Source organism: Falco naumanni, chromosome 8, assembly GCF_017639655.2.
Source record: "Falco naumanni isolate bFalNau1 chromosome 8, bFalNau1.pat, whole genome shotgun sequence".
In the NCBI taxonomy this organism is placed as follows: Eukaryota; Metazoa; Chordata; class Aves; order Falconiformes; family Falconidae; genus Falco; species Falco naumanni.
In genome coordinates, this window is record NC_054061.1 from 24,374,756 (window position 1) to 24,392,787 (window position 18,032).

The window sequence follows — 18,032 nt, forward strand, 5'->3', positions numbered from 1 at the left end:
TAAAGATGAAGATGAAAAGGTTGTGGTCAACGTCTTGTTTCTGCAACAATTGAAGAGGACAGGAGAACCCCCTTGAGGCTGGACGTTATTCAGCAGTGTACGTGCTTCAGGAACAGTACGTGGTTCTTTACAGAAAGACAAACTTCCCTGGTACTGAACAGGACAGGTCCATCACTCATAAACCAAAGAAATGGGTTACAACAGACGTGCCACGGAGCTGAGAAGATACTGAAGACAACACATATATCTGTACCAGTGCAGGTGCTGGCTGACAAACACTGAACTGTCCAGGAGCATGTGATGTCTGTGTGAGAAGAGCCCTCTGACTTTCATGAACGTGGAAGCACTTGATCACAGGAAAAACCACATTTCCATGCTGGATCTCTGAACTCTGCAGTCCAATTCAGGACCTCATCCCAATGAGTTTTGGAGACCTGTGGGGATGGAGTTTCCACAGCTTCTCTGGGCATGTGGAAGACCAGAAGAGGAAGGGCTGAAAATTCACCCTTTGCTTGTCTTAGGTACCAAAACAGCTTCTCAGAGGCACCTGGCTCCTTTGCTTTCAGACCAAGAAATCCAGCATGTCTGGGGATGGTGAAGTAGAACACCAGCTAGGGCTTGGAGTTTAGTTTGCAGGCAGAGAGTGACTGGGAAAGTTCCATTTTGCATCCCTCTTGCTCTGATGTTGCTGCAGCTACTCAGACTCTTGCCTGTCCTGCACCCTATTCAAACTTCCAAGAGGAAGCCACTGTCACCAAAAAACCCCACCAAACCCAAAACCCAAAACAAACTGATAAGGAAAAAAAACCCATCTCGGTAACACACCAGGATATGCCAGTCGTGCACTTCAGGTGTCACCATTACAATTGCTCCAGGTTCCTGGACAGAGACTGAGTTTCTTCCATCTTTGTGGAAAGATGTGTCCAGTTAATTGACCCTATGTGTATTTTTTAGAAAAGGCTTTAAAACAAGGAGTTAGGTATCGTCTTGTGTGCATTCCTTCCTCTCCCCCAAACTGAGAAAAGTAATCTCTGAGGGAAGAATTTAATCAAAGCCAGCTGCTAATTACTTTCCTGACACCAGGGGAGAAGAATGTTGGCATCAGAAAGATCTGGAAGATTTTCATTATTAATATTTGATAAATCTGTAATTGGATCGTTTGATTTTGCAGTCTCCTTTGAATAGAGGTAGAAACTTTATTGAAATTAATCTTTATGAATTCAGGCCACAAACTTCAGGGATGATAACTCATTGATTGATTTGAGTATCTTGAAGTGCTAACCCTGGAGAGAAGATAAATTGGGATTGCCTAAGGACAAGTCAATACAGGCTGAATGTAATCCAGAGTGCTTTCCTATTAAAGGAAATAAATTACATTCTTTAAAGAGTTAAAGCTGAATTTCTCCAGCCGTTTTTTGCTGAAGTTCAGAGATTTTACATGAATATTTAATTTAAAAGCAAATGAGAATTAAGTGTGCTAACATTGAATTAATAAAATAGTTCAGTAGCATGCAAAAGTGAGCAAATGTTCCCATGAAAAAAATCTGAAAAATTGCAACATTATAGTTATCTAGTATATCATATTGTTTAGAATTGAATATAAGGATTTCCTCTTGATCCTAATAAAGCAGAAATTTTATTAAATACAGCAAGAACATTGTATGGCCAATTATTATTACCATGAACAACAAAAAAAAATTCTTGCTCTGATTTTTAGCTATTATGTATTGAAACCTTTAGAACTGGCTTACACCAATAACCCAGCAGCAAAACAAAAAAGATTGTCCAGAAACATCTGGTTTATAACCAAAGTGAATTAAAGGTCATGTGCACATACACAGAGGGATCCTGAATGTCGAATCTTTTCTTTTGAAGGCAACAGTTTAAAGTTCCCTTTCCTTAACCAGCATTGCTGCTTTGAACAGACAGGGAAGAAATGGTGAAAAATAAGTCTTAATCCTAGTATTCCAGCATGGCTCATGTGTATTTTCCCTCTACTGCAGAAGCAAACAGCAATACAGCTCTTTTATACTAGCTTTAAGAAGATTTGGGTTTGGACACCTCTTCCCTGATATTTTTATTTCAGCATTTAAATAGTTGCATTAGTATGCACAGCACCTTCCACATATGCAAGTAGGGATGTTTTTACCTCAAAGAACTCACAATCACAATATTGAAAAAAACAAAAAAAAGCTACCTGAAAACAATGCTGAGTCAAGCTAGCTACAAAGCTCTCTCCCTTCCCCTTTCCGCTGCTGCCAAGATCTATGAGAAGGCAAGATACAGAGGGTGATCACCAGTACTAGGCAAACAAAAAAGACTGAACTTGAAGACAAAGATGACAAGGTTGTTCAGTACAGTGCCTGTGGAAGGCTATTCCGGACTCAGAATTAGAAAATTGATAAAAGATAGCTTTGTTAGAAAAGCTAGAAAGATGTAGCATATGAGAAGTCATGGATTTGGTAAATATGGCATGACAGCTAAAGTGTTTGAAGTGGATGAGGAAAAAGGCAAATACAAAGATGAAAAGGAAGGAGCTAAGATGATGCATCCTAGAAGTACACTTCAGGCCAGAGGGGGACAAACATGTCATGTTCCAGCTGACATTAAAAAACAAAAGAGGATGGCGATTTGAACCCAGGTTATGTACTAGAAAACCAGTATAATCCTGCAGACAAAGAGGGAGCATGTGCAGGAACTCTACACATGCGCAGGGACATGTCTTTGGACTCTAGCTAAGCCTCACTGACTCTGTGTGTATATTCAACATACATTCTGTGGGGAGCGATCTATCTATTCAGTAGATCCCAGAGTCAGTAGGGCTCAATACCAACCATAAGCTATCTTTGTATAGCCTCTTTCTGTCGCAGCAACAAAGACTTGCCCACAGACACAGCTCGGAGCACCTTTAACCGCAGATGGTGAGTAGAGCAGAGTAAGACCACGAGCCCTTCTCCTTGCTGTGGAGCTCTGGAGATTCCTCCTGCGTGGGGATTCCAGCCGACTCCCACCGCCCGGCTGCTCGTCGCCACACAAAGGAGAATGCTTTCAATGGGTACATAGGCATTCGCATTAATAACTTCTGCTGTTAATTAACTTCATGTAGCAGCAAGTACAGAAATTACCAGAAATTACCAGAGATTTCAGAGCTCTGCCCATCGAATTCCTTCAAGCTAGCTAACAATGGCAAAGTTTATTTTCAATAAAAGCTGGCTTTGCAAACAAAGCTCCGCCAGATCCCAGTAAATTGAGACACTAAGGAGAAAAGGTGGAAAACCCAAAGCTTTTCACAACGAAGTGGAGAAAAAAACAAAACAACCCAGCCTTTGGTTCGTTGGGAAAAGGATTTATTCTTATGTTGTAAAACAGTTATTTGAGAAAAAGTTATCTGAGGCCTTGGAAGGCCCACTGTGGTTAGCAGAAGTGGCATTTATGCTCCCCCCGCTTCCCTGAATTCCCAGGAATCCGGCCCTGCGGCAGCTGAGAACCTCTCCCCGCATTTTCTTTAATAACCACCCCCCCCTTTTTATTAATTTTCGACTCCACCCCATTCCCCGGCCCCAGGCCGCCCCAGTCGGGGAGGGGGGGCCCTGTAACGCCAGCCCGGGCTACGTTACGTGACTGCCTCCTGGTGCACCCAACGGGAACTGCACCGCCGGTGACCGGCCAGCCGGTGCTGACACCACGGCTGTGCCGAGCCCCCGCAGGGGCACCCAGGGGCGCCCTATCGCCGCACCAGCACCAGGACAAACCCCAGCTTCGGCCGCGGCCGCCTGCCCGCCCGCTCTGAGGATGCGGCCGGGCCGCCACACGCCGGCTGCCGGCCCCGGCTTCCCCCTGGCCCCGGCCTCGGCCCCAAGCAATCGACCGCCAGATCGACTTACCCCGCCTGGCCCTGGCTGCTCACTGGGCGCGCTAATCCATGTGTCGGTGGATCGTCTCGGTCGGCCTGGGGATGGGCGGGGCGGACGCCCGTCGCGCGGGTGCGGCGGGGGCCGGCGCCATTTTGCAGGAAGAGGTGAGAGGGGCGGCCCCGCTGTGCTCCGCGTCTCCCCCCTGCCGTCACCTGCCGCTGCCAGCTTCGGCCGGGCCTGCACCGAGTGGGCAGCGCCGCCGGGCCCTGTGGGACCGTTGTCGGGAAGCGGAGAGGGGCGGCCGGCCCGGCCGGTGCGGGGTGAAGGGCGGGCAGGAGCCTCGGTCCGGCCGGGGCTAGGCCTGCCTGGGAGACCAGCGCATTCGCTTCTCTTGCAGGGGCGCCGGGCCTGTCGGCGAGAGGGAGCCTGCAGTCTGCCATGGCCAGTGTGAGTACGGCGGGTCCCCGTCTCCCGGGCGGTCACACCGCGGTGGGCCCTTCTCGGCCCGCGGTCGCACCCGTACACCCGCCGGGTCTCGTCCCGGGGAGGAGGCAAACCGGCGCCTTCGGAGGAAGGGACTTCTCCGTGCCGCTCCAGCCCCTTGCCTTTTATTTCCCCTTTAAATCATCGTGCTTATGGGGGAGTTCTTGTTCAAAATTAAGAGTTATACCAAGGTACAGTTGCATTATAAGGCAGTGCGATCGTCATCCTTCCGTCTAAGTTTTGGAAGCCAGTTTCTGTGGCTAACATGGGAGTAATTGAACTGATGCTTGGGTACGATGTGTTTTGTTCTGTTTCAAATGTCATGAGTTAAGATGAAGTACTTAGGTTCACTAGGCTGCCTTCAGACTGAAGAATAAAACACCCTTTATTGATGTAGTCTTGCAGCGGAGACATGAATAATTTATCGATTTCAGCAGTGTTTTTTTCAATTGTGTGATGCAAGGTATGTAAATATTTGCGTAAGTGAGCTCAGTCAACATATCTGTAATTAATGCTAACATCTCCCTGTTAAGTGAGTCTGATTATAAGGGAAGGTGCTCTTTTCTTGTAATTATGTGTCAGCTGTAATTGTTTACATCTGTTTTATCTGTAATGTAATCATTATGCAAAAATTAGTTTCAGTAGTGCTTTTACATAATGGAGGAAAAAACATTTAAGTGAAATTAGGAGACTTTTGTTGTTAAAGTAACCTTTTAAACCCAGTGCTGCTTTAGAACTAAACAGCTTAAGGCCTTAACTGTATATACTTGATTTAAAACAGAAAATCAAATATGCTTTTATGTATTTGAGTCTTCATGATGATGGTAGAACTTACTAGACATCGTGTGTTTACATAGAGATGTTATACAGGAAACTGATGCTTATTGGCTTAGGTCTTGATACTTTAGATAAAGTTCTTATGTTAAATAATAGCATTTATTCACTTTTTTTTAAGTAACTTTGTTAGATATGTGTTTAGTAGTAAATGTGTAAACATTTATAGAATCGAGAATACAGCAGTTAAGGAAAATTCCATTATGTCAGTTTCTTGAGATAATTTCTTTTCTTATCTGGAAAATAAAATTTTATAAAAGCGCACATGGTGTGGTAGGTGGGGTTTATATTTCCAGTAATGCATGCTTTTATGCAACTGTAGTCAAAAGTATTAGTAGTTTTGTGTTAAATTCGTAAATTTTTTTTAAATTGCACCTGTAATTCTTGTTTTTAAGTGTATGATTGGTTATTTTTGTTAAATGTATGTAAATGCATCATGAAAATCATCATCTATTTTTAAAGTACAAAAAAATAATCAGACTTTTCAGTGTAATCACATCACCTGGATATTTCTTCTTTAAAAAAAACCAAAACACGAAACCAACAGAAAAGCTCTAGCAACAGTTGCTCATATTACTACTTAAGATACTGTCATGGGCCCTCAGAGTTAATCCTCATAGTGAGGATTACTCTTTGGAGCCCTGTTGCTGAGACCATTTGCATGCTCAGGGAGATAGCATTGCATCATTTGCTATGTGGCTGAATCAGCTTCTGATAGAATCATCTTCAGCAATTCAAAGTTACATTGACAGTACAGCTCTGTGGTGGGAAGCAGATTTTTCTGATGTGTTCCAAGACCACAGAATTCATAGAGGCTTTATGGCTTATTGGCGTTTCGCCCATGATACTAATCTGTTTGCAGTAACATTTGTTTATAAATATGTGAATGCAAGGAGTTTGCAAATATAAATAACACTGCACTAAAGTTTTGCACATGTTAAATGTTTATGGATTGAGAGAGCAAAAGAAAGAAGCTGAAATTACCATACCTGCCTGTCTTGATATGCTTATTTCCCTGTAGTTCAGAGCTGTTGATAGTGGCCTTTGCTAGTGACAAAATATGTGTAAGCACACCTGTATGTGTGCTTCTAGAGGAGAGCCACAAGATGTATCTGGAGTGATATCCAAATGTGTTGGATATCAGTGTTTAGTTAATAACGATATTTCTAGGTATTCCTGATAATCAGTCCCGTGATTGAATTGTGACAATTGTGGAAACAATGACATACATGGAAATAATCATGGAAACAATCCCCGTCCATAACTTTGTTTAGGCTGTGGGATTTCAGTGGTGCTATTTAAACTGTTTGGGGTTTTTTCCTCACATGAGGAGGCTTTTCAATAAGTGTTGTTGAGGCTTTTCCTTTACTTAGAATACTAGTACTAGTAAAATACAAATTAATAATAAAATACTTAAAAATTTGATTTTATAGAAACACAATTGATCATAATTAAAATTGTAAATTAATTATCAAGTGAGGATTTATTTTGTAACTCACAAAGTTTTACTTAAATTAGTATTTTTGTTAGCAGTATGTAATACTAATTTTGTTTTTGTCTTCTCAGGTGCTCTGTAACAGAGCAAGATTGGTCACCTACCTACCAGGGTTTTATTCCTTAGTCAAAAGAGTTGTAAATCCCAAGGCTTTTTCTACAGCAGGTTCCTCTGGCTCAGATGAGCCTCATGTTGCTGCTACACCTCCTGATTTATGTAAGAAAAAGCAAATTAACTTTCTTTGAATTCGTGTGCTATCAGAACTTTGCACCCCATGTAAATTTGGGAATTCTGAAGTGTGCTTTTTATGTCAGGGCCCTGACTTGGGCATTGTGGTTTCTTTGGTTATATATGATAGTGTTCAAATACAGGTGTTTAAATGGGAGAGGGCTTTTTCCTTCCTTTTTTTTTTTTTTTTTCATTTCATTTTACATGTGATGACTAAAGCAAGGCCTTGACTTTTACAGGTCCAAGAACTGTATGGCCAGATGAAGTAATGGGTCCATTTGGTCCTCAGGACCAGAGATTTCAGCTGCCTGGTAATATTGGTTTTGACTGTCACCTAAATGGAACCGCTTCTCAGAAGAAAAGCCAAGTTTCAAAAAGTCTGCCTGATATATTAGCAGAGCCTTCAGCAAGTGAAAGGCATGAATTTGTAATGGCACAATACATAAATGAATTTCAGGTAAGAACAGGTTCTTCTATGTGAAGCTGGTATTTCCTGTCTAAGAGAGACATAACTAATCTTTCTTCCTCCTGCAAGAAGATACTGTTGATTTTCTAGATGGTTTTGAAAGGTGAACCTCAACCGGGGTAAGTGAGAGACAGTGGAGAACGTAGCTGAAGTTTTTTCTTTTAGGAGAGAGAAATATTTCAGGATGTGTTTGGGTTTTTGTTTGGGGGCTTTTTGTTTGATTTTTTTTTTTAACTGTATGTCTACACAGTGCTTAGTGAAATAGCATTTTGGTAGTGACTTTGATTATATGTAGATGGGAAAAGAAAACTTCAGTTTCAAAACCTGCTGTCATTTCTTAGTATTTCATTTAGTGGATCTGGACTTAGACAGTTTGGACAGTGTTTAGATCTGCCTGTTTAGTTCTGATAACCATTAAATTCACACAGAGAAGCAGATCAACTTAACTTTACCTCAGGTCTCCCAATGAGACTGCATTTTGGCAATGGCAGAGCTTGCATTAAGTCAAATGCGTTACTAACAACAAGCAGCTTGCTAATTGCTAGTGTGATCACACCGTTCCAACAAATGTTTAGTGCTGCTAGCTGCTGACTCAGCTTTCCAGGCTCTCCTAGTTTGTGACATGCTCAGAAACACTGGAAGTCAACTAGCAAATCTCCATTGAAAAAACAATGTATAGTGTTTTTTATGAATGCAGCATTGTATTCCAGAGTGTTCAGAAAACATAAACTGCTGGTGAACCCCCCAGATTCTGTTTTCAGCTTGTGTGGGTCATCCTTTCTGTAAAAAGCCCAACAGGAAATTCTAGTTAGTTTATTCGGTGCAAACCAGGTGCACTGAATGCAGGTCTGCTTTCTAGCAAGATTACTTGTATAATGAAATGCCCGGTGCAGCTGTTGCTGTCTGGTATTGCAACTGGTATTCAGAAAGCGGTCAAGTGGAGCTGACTCTTCATACCAGTGGTTTTTAGGAATCCTTGAACAGCACTCAGCTAATGAAAAGGCTGAATTACTCAGTTAAGGAGAGGACCCAAATTTGAATGATAGGATCAGCTGAATACAGGAACCTCCTGTAGGTTGCTGCAGCAAGCAGGAGAAAAGCTTAGTTCTGCTAAGCTCATGCACCAGTCCTTGAACCAGAGAAATGGCAAACTGCTCTGACCTCTGTGTACCTGAGATTTGCTTACTACATTTAACTGAGCAGAGTAAATGGGCCTGCCAGCCTGTCAGTATCAGAAAGTGGTGCTGATCTTTGGATAATGGCGGTAGTTTCTTGATGATAGCGTGCCTGCTAGGTGTATGGACTATGTAAGTGGTGTTTAGCCAGATAGAATGGGAATAGTAGTCAAGCAATCACAGTGAACTACCATTCTTGGTAAGAGAAGCATCCTACGGTTAGGAAGAAGGGGTTTACCGGCATAACAGCATGGTGTGTCGGGCTTGGATCTGTCCCAGTGACTTTTGTGATCGTAATGCAAGGTACATTTGGAAACATGTATTGAATAACTGCAGTTAATGTCTGGTTTTTGTCTGTTGTTGTGTTTTCTGATGGCTTTTTTTTTTCCTGTTCTTGATTGTTAACTTTAGAACGAAAATGCTGGCCACACAGTTTTCTCTAGGGAGAACTTCCAGATACAAACAGGTGTTAGGTAGAACTTAATGTATTATTCAACATTGTAATACCAGTCTTAGACTTACGAAATTCCTTGTAAATTGCAACATAATTAGAGTTAGAAAAACTGTATTAAGGCATTTTGTGCCTATTACTAATAGTTGCTATCTCGAAGGAGGCAGCTGTTGTCACTACCTTCTTAAGGGCATTACAAGCTTAAATGTTCTGTAGCTAACTTACAGGTACTCCATTTGTAACATATCTGCAAGAATCTGTTCCTGTTTTGTTTTGGTGTTTTTTGAAACTGTAGAACTAAAAAACTGTAAAGAATAAAGAAGATATTACTGGAAAACTGTTCTGCTTTTCAAGCTACAACAGCCAAAGCTGAAAATACCCATAGTTCAGAGCTCTAGAACTGTTGTGTAACTTCGAAAAAAAAATTTGTTCTGTCTCAGGTAATGTGCATATGTCTGAAATCTGTCCATTGCTGTTGTATTGAATACTTAAGGCCATTGTTTCAGAAGAAAGTTTTTCAAAAATTTCTGCATTGGTTAAGGCTTTGAGATAATTAAGAGTACAGCAAAATATAAATTTTAAAATTTGTGTAGGCTTAAGTAATAGGTAATACTTACATCTCTTCCACTTAAATATTTGAAAACCTTTTAACTCTTGTTGCAAATCCTGTGAAAGTGCTTGAGTGTATCAGTGGATATTTAGTCACAAAAACAGTCTGGTATACACAGTTACTCCTTGTATGTATCAATGAATGAGAAAGTTAGTTTTCATTATTTTTTTTTTTTCCTCAGGGTGCTGATGTTCCACAGAAACAGCAAATAAATAATGCTGAAACTTACTTTGAAAATGCAAAGGTAGAATGTGCAGTACAAGCTTGTCCTGAACTGTTACGAAAAGGTATATTTTCACTTTTATTGACAGCTAAGAAAATGTAACTTTTTAAAATACAACAATATGCAAGTAAATACAATGAGGTAATTGATGCCACAGAATGTGTAGTAGAAAAGGGTAATCCAGAGTTAGTATTTTAAAAAAGAAAAATACATATTCTAAAACGAAAACTGAAGCTTAGCTGTTGACAATACTTGGTATTTCATTTAAAATTCTGTGCCATTTAAATTCAAGATCAGCTGGGGTAGGGAGTAACTTTCAGCTGCTTGCTTAGTGTCACGTAGATTCTGGAGCTACTTCACTATCCAAAACCCAGGTTTTGACAAAATCAGATCTTTTGGCACGGTTTCTTAGTAGAATAGTAAATTCTGAAATTATGAAACTTCTGAAAGCATTGGGTTTGTATCTTTCTTTACTTTGTTCAAGAAGGAAATGATTGAAATTAAATTGGAGTTAAACCTTCTAATGTAAAAAGTGATGTACTGAAAGAGAAAAGAAGCTGAAATCTTGATCTAGATGCTGAAGAGGGCAGACTTTTCAGAAACTAAGAAAGAATGAACCTTTGGACTTTTAATTCTGGTGGCGAGTGCTTTCTTCCTTGCACACTGAAAACAAGGCTCTTTGAAGCCCAGTCATGACTTTGGTGCTTCACATGTATTCCTGTTTGTAGTACAACAGCTGATGTAGAGAGGGAAACATGATGTGCTTGGACCTTTTCTCCTCTAGAGGAAGAACTGTCACAACTCATGCCAGCAATATACTACTGGTAGTGAGTCTGCTGTCATGTCCTAGGAAGTAGGTCGGAGACATTTCTACTGAAAAAAATAATGTAAAAATTGGTGTACATTGTGATGTGACTTAGCCAGTGTGTGTGGAGAATCGTGGTGGTGTTCAGTTCAAAATACTAAAATATTATTATACTTGGTTTTACGTCTTTTTAAAGACACTTGTTTGCACGTTTTGGTATGTGCAGATTAGTGGGGCTTCTATCTTACCGTTAAATAGAAGGTCTTGAAATAGCAGACTCCCTAAATTGCTCTTAACAGGACCTTACCAAGGTACGTTAGTTCCCACAAAAGCAACGTCAGCATTGCAAACCAGTGTGCTGATTGCTGGATCTGACATGAAAAACACATGCATATCTTGGATTTAAATGGAAGGAAGCCTTTCATGTAGGGTCAATAAAACTGAAAAAAAATGTAACTAAAATGTAAGAGGAAGCCATAACGTGCTGGCTTCACTTTTTTAGACTTTGAGTCACTGTTTCCAGAAGTGAATGCCAACCGTTTAACGGTATTAACTGTCACCCAGAAGACTAAAAATGATATGACCGTATGGAGTCAAGAAGTGGAGGATGAGAGAGAAATGCTGTTAGAAAACGTAAGTAGCTGACACTACCATCAGCGTATTTTTGTTTGTAGATGAATCTTTTGTGCACTATGTGTGTATTTCGGTCCATTTCTGTCTTTGGTAGAACATTTGTGAACCAATCCTATGTTCTTTTACTGATAAAATGGAGGTAACTTTTTCCCAGTTTTGTAGCTTTTTGAGTGCTCTACATAAAATGTCTCTTAGAACTATTAGTTTGTTTATAGTTAGGTGAGTCAAAAGTATGCTTTAATGTTGTAAAACGCTACAGTAAATTAGTAAAGATAGCTGATTGTTGTCCTTTTTTCTTTTTCCATTCTGATAGTGGATACTGTTAATGCTTTCAGCCTGTGTACCGGTTATGTTTATTTCATCTTAACTATTCTCATGAAATTTGTGGTCTTGTTCTGTTGCCACTAGAGGTCTCTGAGTCGTTTTGTTCCACATTCTTCGTAAGTTTTTTTTGTGGGTGTACTCCAGCAGGTGTCGTCATTCACCACTGCTGGCAGTCTTTTCTTGGCACCTCAAAATACAAAGTTTCTCTATAGTATTTGTTACAATTTTTCTCAAACTGGTAAAAATTGTCCTGTAGGATTTTCATCTGAATAGTGAAGGTCATATTCGTGTTTGAAAATAGTCTGGTAATGTCCTTTTCAATCCTGTAAATTGCAAATGTGGCTTGTATAAAGCAGTGTAAGGGTTACCACAGAAAAGGAAGAAGCAGTCTGAAGGATAAGCATAAAGATTACACACAAATTAGAATTCCCTTCATTTTAGTGTGTTCTTCTCTTTGAATTATTTATGGTCTGTTGGTCTTTGGCATTGTAATCTGGTCTAATTATATGTTAATTGGCATCTTTCTTCCTTGTGCACCTCCCTGTCAAGTCTAATATAGTCATTGCAGGGGTGTTAGGATGTTGGATGTAACCTCCCAGCCTAAAGGTTACTAACAGCAAATTCACAAGAAAATGGTCTGTTTGTTTGCTTCATAGATGGTTAGAAGTAACCTTAAAAATACTAATTTAATGTGAGAAGCTTGTGCTAAAGTAGTGAGGGTTTTGTACAGCCAAATGTGTTTACAGTAGTAAATCTCAAGTGTTTGTTAACCTCACTCTGAGTGATACGGGGTTGTTACAACACTGGATCAAAATGTGTACTGTATCAGAAATCTAATGCCCAAAATACTGTCTTCAGATGACTTCTATTGGTGACTTAATTGATAGTTGAAACACAGTTAATCGTAAGAGTTGTCAAACCTCAAAATACAGAACAGATTACTGTAAAGAATAAATTTCCCTTATTTTGGACCATCAAGGGACTGAAGCTTAGTAACTATAATATTTCTATAAATTTAGAACCTTGAGCTGCTGACGGCGCTAATTATAGAGACAATCCCATTTGTATAACTGTCAGTGAATAAAGTATAATTATTCTGAGGTTAGAAATGGTTTTTTTTTATGACATTAGGAAATTTCTTTCACATTTTGAGGAAGCTATGTGAATTCTGCCTGTGCTTTACTCTAGCTCACTGTATTCATCTGTTTAGATTTTGCACGTAGATGTGTTTTTCTGAGTGCACAGAAGGTTTTTAGAACCATAACAAATCTCAACTTTTGTGGTTGCTTTTTCTCACCCACCTTTGCAGGTTTCTTCAGAAGTTTTCTATGGGCCCCTGCTGGCCCTCATAACAGGGGTTGAAAACTGCTGGTCTAGGTGATTAAAAGCACATAACTTGAGGTCTGCTGTTGCTGGTTTATCTGGAAAAAATGTGCTGTGTAGGTTGTGTAGTTATTTTGTGCCCTGTGTTTTGATGTCAGAATACAGAAGTACAGTTTTAAATCTGCCTGGTTGAATTCTGTTCTGTATCTGACAAAAGCATAACTGCAACACAACACCAAAGATTTTAAAAAAAAAAAAAAAAAAAAAAAGCAAGCTTAATTCATCAAATTAGCAGATGTGAAAAGTTTGCTAAAAAAAATAATTATAATTTCAGCTGTCTCTTAAAAGAACAGAGGTTTTTGATGACATGTTACAGAACAGGGAACTTCTTTGCCTATTGCTTAATTGAAAATACTGTTTTCAGGAACATCAGCTTGTTGCCCTCAGTGTAACTGAAACATGACCCAAACTCTCAAATAGTGGGAGAGTTTGAAATCATTATTCATTCTGACCACCAGCAAATTACAACAAGAGAATTAGTCTAAAAGTACAAATGTTTATGGAACTATTTGCTATCATGACGCAAACCTAAATTGTTCTTTAAAATAATTTGCAGTTAAACATTTGTAGTGCAGGAGGAACTACGTAATACTGTAGTATTGGCTGAGGTAGGACCTTACAGCAAAACTGTCTTTTGCATATACATTATAAATACATTTAATGCTACATTTAGTGTCAACATTGTGGAGTTTAGGTGAGATCTGTAAACTGCTGGAAATAACACAGCAATACCTGAAGTAATAGTTGACTTCTTAAAGAGGATAACAGGTATGATTGCAACCTGCATGAATAATCAAAGTAGTTAAGTTATTCCTTGTACAAGCTGTTAATCCATTACTGAGTGACACAAGGAACACTTTTAAATCTCATATGTTCAGAGTAGTCTAATGTATGCCATTAATTCGAATCCATTTAATATTATTAATATTTTCTATTTAAAGCATGCTGATTTTCTCATTAGTAGAGGGCAAAAGAAATCTGTGCTTGTTCATTTTCAGAATATCTTGTATGTGTTCTGATGTGTGTATATATATGTAACAAAAATCTCATTTGATATCCTTCTTTCCCTTTATTTTCTTTAAGTTCATTAATGGTGCCAAGGAAATTTGCTATGCAATTTGTTCTGAAGGCTATTGGGCTGACTTCATTGATCCGTCCTCAGGACTGGCAGTAAGTTGCACTGTGTGGAATATGCAAGGGACACTGCTGTGTGCTAACTAGCAGTGGTATTTGTATTCTGTATGGGTTAAATCCAGCTTTTTCACATGGTCAAAGAGCTGTTCTCATAGGGTAATTTGTTTCACAAATTAAGATAGGTTAGTAACCCTGAGCCAGTTCCCATACTGTGTCAGCTGTCATTGCAGTCGGCACTTTGGAGAATGTCGTTCAGCAATGAAGTTGAACTTTAGATAACTGCAGAAGATTATGCCCAAAAGCTATTAGTCACTGCAGAATAGGCTGGTTATGCCCTCCCAAGGTGTACGGTGGTAGTCCTGACTCCTGTTGGTGTAGATGGAGGGTTTTAAAAAGTCTTGTTACGCTATTGTCATCTTCATTACACAGAAACAATTAATAGCTTGTTCCTATTAAACAGCAGTGGCATTCACTGTCAGATTACACTAGATCTCTTGAGGAGCTGACAGTTTCTGCCCAAGACATTTATGAAACACAGTCTTAAAACTTACAAGAGAGAATTCAGAAAGTGGTCAGACAAAAATACATAGGCACTCATGCTTTCATAGAAGCTAACTGTTAAAACCATATCATAGGTGAACATAATCACAGCAAAGCTTACTTCAGTGGGTTTTTACTTAAAAACACTATGAAAGGCAGTGATTTATTGTGTCAACAGAAGCAGATAGTTTTAACAGGGGATGTTTATTAGGTGAACAGGCAGTTGAAGGTGTGTATAGTGCTTAAAAGCTTCCCTGAAATTCCATGCATTTAAGGAATAGTTAAAGACTGATGAAAGTAGGGTTCTGCCTTTGGGCTCCAATTCAGTAGTAACATCCTTAGTGATAACCTGTTCATTTTTGTATGCGTGATTGATTAGATATTCAAACACACTGGTATGCTTTGAGTGCTCTGTCAGTGAAAGAAAATCTTTTAAATATGGGGTACCAGTATAACCAGGGGTATTTTGCTTAGTTTCCTTTGTAGATCTCATGAATAAAACGGCACATAAAATTTCCTTCAACAGATGTAACTGGTACTTCTGGACTTGGGTTTTGTTTTAAAAAGGGGCAGTTCTGACATTTCAAATGCTCTTGGAAGTGCTCACGTGAAAAAATTCTCTCTTTTTTTTTTTTTTCCACCTAGTTTTTTGGACCTTACACAAACAACACTCTGTTTGAAACAGATGAACGCTACCGCCACTTGGGATTTTCCGTTGATGATCTTGGCTGCTGCAAAGTTATTCGTCATAACATCTGGGGTACTCATGTGGTTGTAGGAAGTATTTTCACTAATGCTGAACCTGACAGCCCTATCATGAGAAAACTAAGTGGAAAATAGCAGTCATCAGGGTTTCACAAGTTCTTATGACCTTTGCATTCTTTTACTTGATGATTCTTTCTAAGCATTGTCAGGAAATGCCACACTTTAAACTATTCTTAGATAATAAAGTACCTCTTATTTATTTTAGTCTTTGAGTATGTGTTCACCACATGTGACTTGGAATATTAATTGACAGCATTCAAACAGATACCTTTATGTGCCACATTAATTTTAAGCTGTGAGTTTCCTTCATCTTGAATGAGTTCAAACATACACGTACATAGCTATCTCTGTATTCTTTTTTAATATTATCTCACAAGCCGTGCTTCCTAACCATTTTATCTTTCAATGTCTGACAAATCTGTGCTCTTAGTATTAAAAATCCTGATGCCACTGCAGTTTCTAGTAATTTTGCCACTTACTGAAATGAATAAGTGGCAAAAAAAGTGGAATAAGTAATAAAATTGTTCTCCCAGAATATAGAACTTAATAAAACCTGCAGAAGTTAATGTTGGACTAATTACTCATTTGCTGTTCTAAAAAGGGAATAATGAGATAAGCTTTCAGTGGTCTCTAACTACAAGTAATACTTCAGTAGGGAAGTGTGCACTTGACTGCTACATCCAGGCACTCAGTAAAAAGTCTTAAATTGCTCTAGTATCAGTCATCTCAAAAGTTTGTCTTCACACTGCTTGGGACATTCTCTTCTCAGTGTTAGCTGAATATATTTGGTTGTTTTATATATGTAAATGTAATTCAAAGATGCTTTTGTAACTTTTCTAGGTCATTAAGTACATTGTGGGGGGAAAAAGCTAACAGGGCAGTGCTTGGATACCATCATTGTTTTCCTGTACTTGGATGCAATTTAGACTTGTCTCTGGAATTTCGAAATGCCTGCGCAAAGAGCAATTATGATCAATTATTGCAATTATAAAGATATTTCAACAGGAAGGCTTCAGTAAACTAGTCAGTCTGTTCAGGTATCATAAAAACAATCAGGTCAATTGAAGTTACTGGAGGAAGAATAGTGAAGAAAATTCAAAGCATGTGAAATACCAAAACAGCTGCCTCACTGCAGAGTCTGAGTAACAAACTAGATTTTAATCTCACCGCAGTCAGTTATTGAGGCCATTTCTTAATATACCACTGCAGTAGCTGTGCCAGTTCATGCAGCAATGGGAATCCTTCAGTCTTGACTCCATCAAAAGGTGGTGCAACTTTTGTCCGGATAATGGCTGCAAAAGTTGATGATCTGAGAGGTTTAGTGTCCTGTGAGATAGCTAGGGATTTTAATTGTTATGTCTTTTTCCAACATTAACTAACAATTATGGATGTAAAGCTTGTTCTAGGTTTGTATACTACTTCTATTCCCTACTGGGGGTCTAAGCCAGTTATCACCAAAGGCTTTAACGGTTTAGAACCAGATCCTTTACCAAGTACCTGTATCTGTCCTTGTCAATGATTGCTGCAAGCCCATAACTTTGCTGGATCACAGAGGTGGAAGTGATGAAGTCATTCCACTGGAGAAGTGAGTGCCGTCTACTCTAAATTCACTCGTTAAGCCAGCAATTCAGAGGTTATCTTGCTCACCTACCATCGTTGTCATCGCTGTTGGCTCTAGCCTGTGCACATTCCCAGGTTGAAGCGTATGGTTGTTGAGACAGGATTTGTTTATCGCTTTGTTGTGGAACTTGTGCTCTATTTCCAGAGCCCAAGTTCTTGACCCTCACTCTACTGTCCAAGAAAGCTGTATTACTTCAAAGTCTTTAATTCTTATTTTTTTCCTCATTCTCATCAAGAGAATTAAGGAAACTTGAGAAGCTGCAATGTGTCCTGTCTGTTTGCAAAACGCAGTTATTTTGCAGAACACAAATTAGCTCATTTGATAAGAGGGTTAGAGTCTCACTGGACAGTAGACTACACTTATGGAGAACTTTGTTGGATGAATATTAGAAAAATTCTGTGAAATGGTTCACAGAATTTTAGCTGTCTTAAAGACTCTTGATGCCATCTTTCCTTCAGATGTCTTTGCTGTACGTGCCTTTCTATGTTTTAGAAAGGATGGGCTGCCAGGCAGCTAGTCAAATTAAGCTTGGGACTTTGGTTTTTGAGTTCGTGCTTTAAAGTTTTGTCCTGTAAAGTGCTTGTACAGTGGCTTTTCAAATGGCTTCAAGCCGGGGTAGAAATCTCACTTAAAATACCGGGAGATTTGCCTTGGGTGCACTAATACTAATGTTTCATGCCAGAATTTGAGGGGAGGTATGATTTCCTAATTATTTCTCTAAATAAAATTTTCTTGTGTATATTGACTCTCAAAAGAGGCTAGAGCTGGTCTAGTTCTACGACCCTTACATCAGAAGAGCTATACTGTGTGTTAATTAACTTGCTACTATGAAAGAAAAGTTCTTGAATACAGTGTAACTGTACTTCTGATAATAAAAAACAAAACAACTTTCAGCGTTATAAAATGAAGTCCTTTCTAAAGGAAAATTAAAGAAACACATGAGAAGAACTATTATACTTGAGGTCACATCTGCCTCCTTAGCAAAGGTTATTGCTGTGGGAAATGCTG

General features: G+C 39.3%; 1 protein-coding gene across 2 annotated transcripts; it reads left to right on the forward strand.

The window, feature by feature from the left end:
- The first annotated feature begins 3,630 nt into the window (after window positions 1–3,630).
- On the forward strand, window positions 3,631–15,969 carry MMADHC (metabolism of cobalamin associated D). 2 transcript variants are annotated; one of them, XM_040602949.1, is made up of 8 exons: window positions 3,631–4,018; window positions 4,252–4,301; window positions 6,738–6,882; window positions 7,134–7,351; window positions 9,778–9,883; window positions 11,127–11,257; window positions 14,048–14,134; window positions 15,284–15,969. In XM_040602949.1, exons 1-8 carry the CDS (start codon window positions 3,793–3,795, stop codon window positions 15,476–15,478), a joined length of 1,158 nt encoding a protein of 385 aa, XP_040458883.1. In that variant the 5' UTR covers window positions 3,631–3,792; the 3' UTR covers window positions 15,479–15,969. The 2 variants fall into 2 exon arrangements, with proteins under 2 accessions (XP_040458883.1, XP_040458882.1); XM_040602948.1 differs by lacking the exon at window positions 3,631–4,018 and adding an exon at window positions 4,025–4,174.
- The last annotated feature ends 2,063 nt before the right edge of the window (window positions 15,970–18,032 follow it).

Coding starts and splice junctions, on each gene's coding strand:
- MMADHC (XM_040602949.1), top strand. CDS start 3,793: ATGCGGCCGGGCCGCCACACGCCGGCTGCCGGCCCCGGCTTCCCCCTG. Junction 6,883..7,133: donor TGCTACACCTCCTGATTTAT/GTAAGAAAAAGC, acceptor TGACTTTTACAG/GTCCAAGAACTGTATGGCCA. Junction 9,884..11,126: donor TCCTGAACTGTTACGAAAAG/GTATATTTTCAC, acceptor TCACTTTTTTAG/ACTTTGAGTCACTGTTTCCA.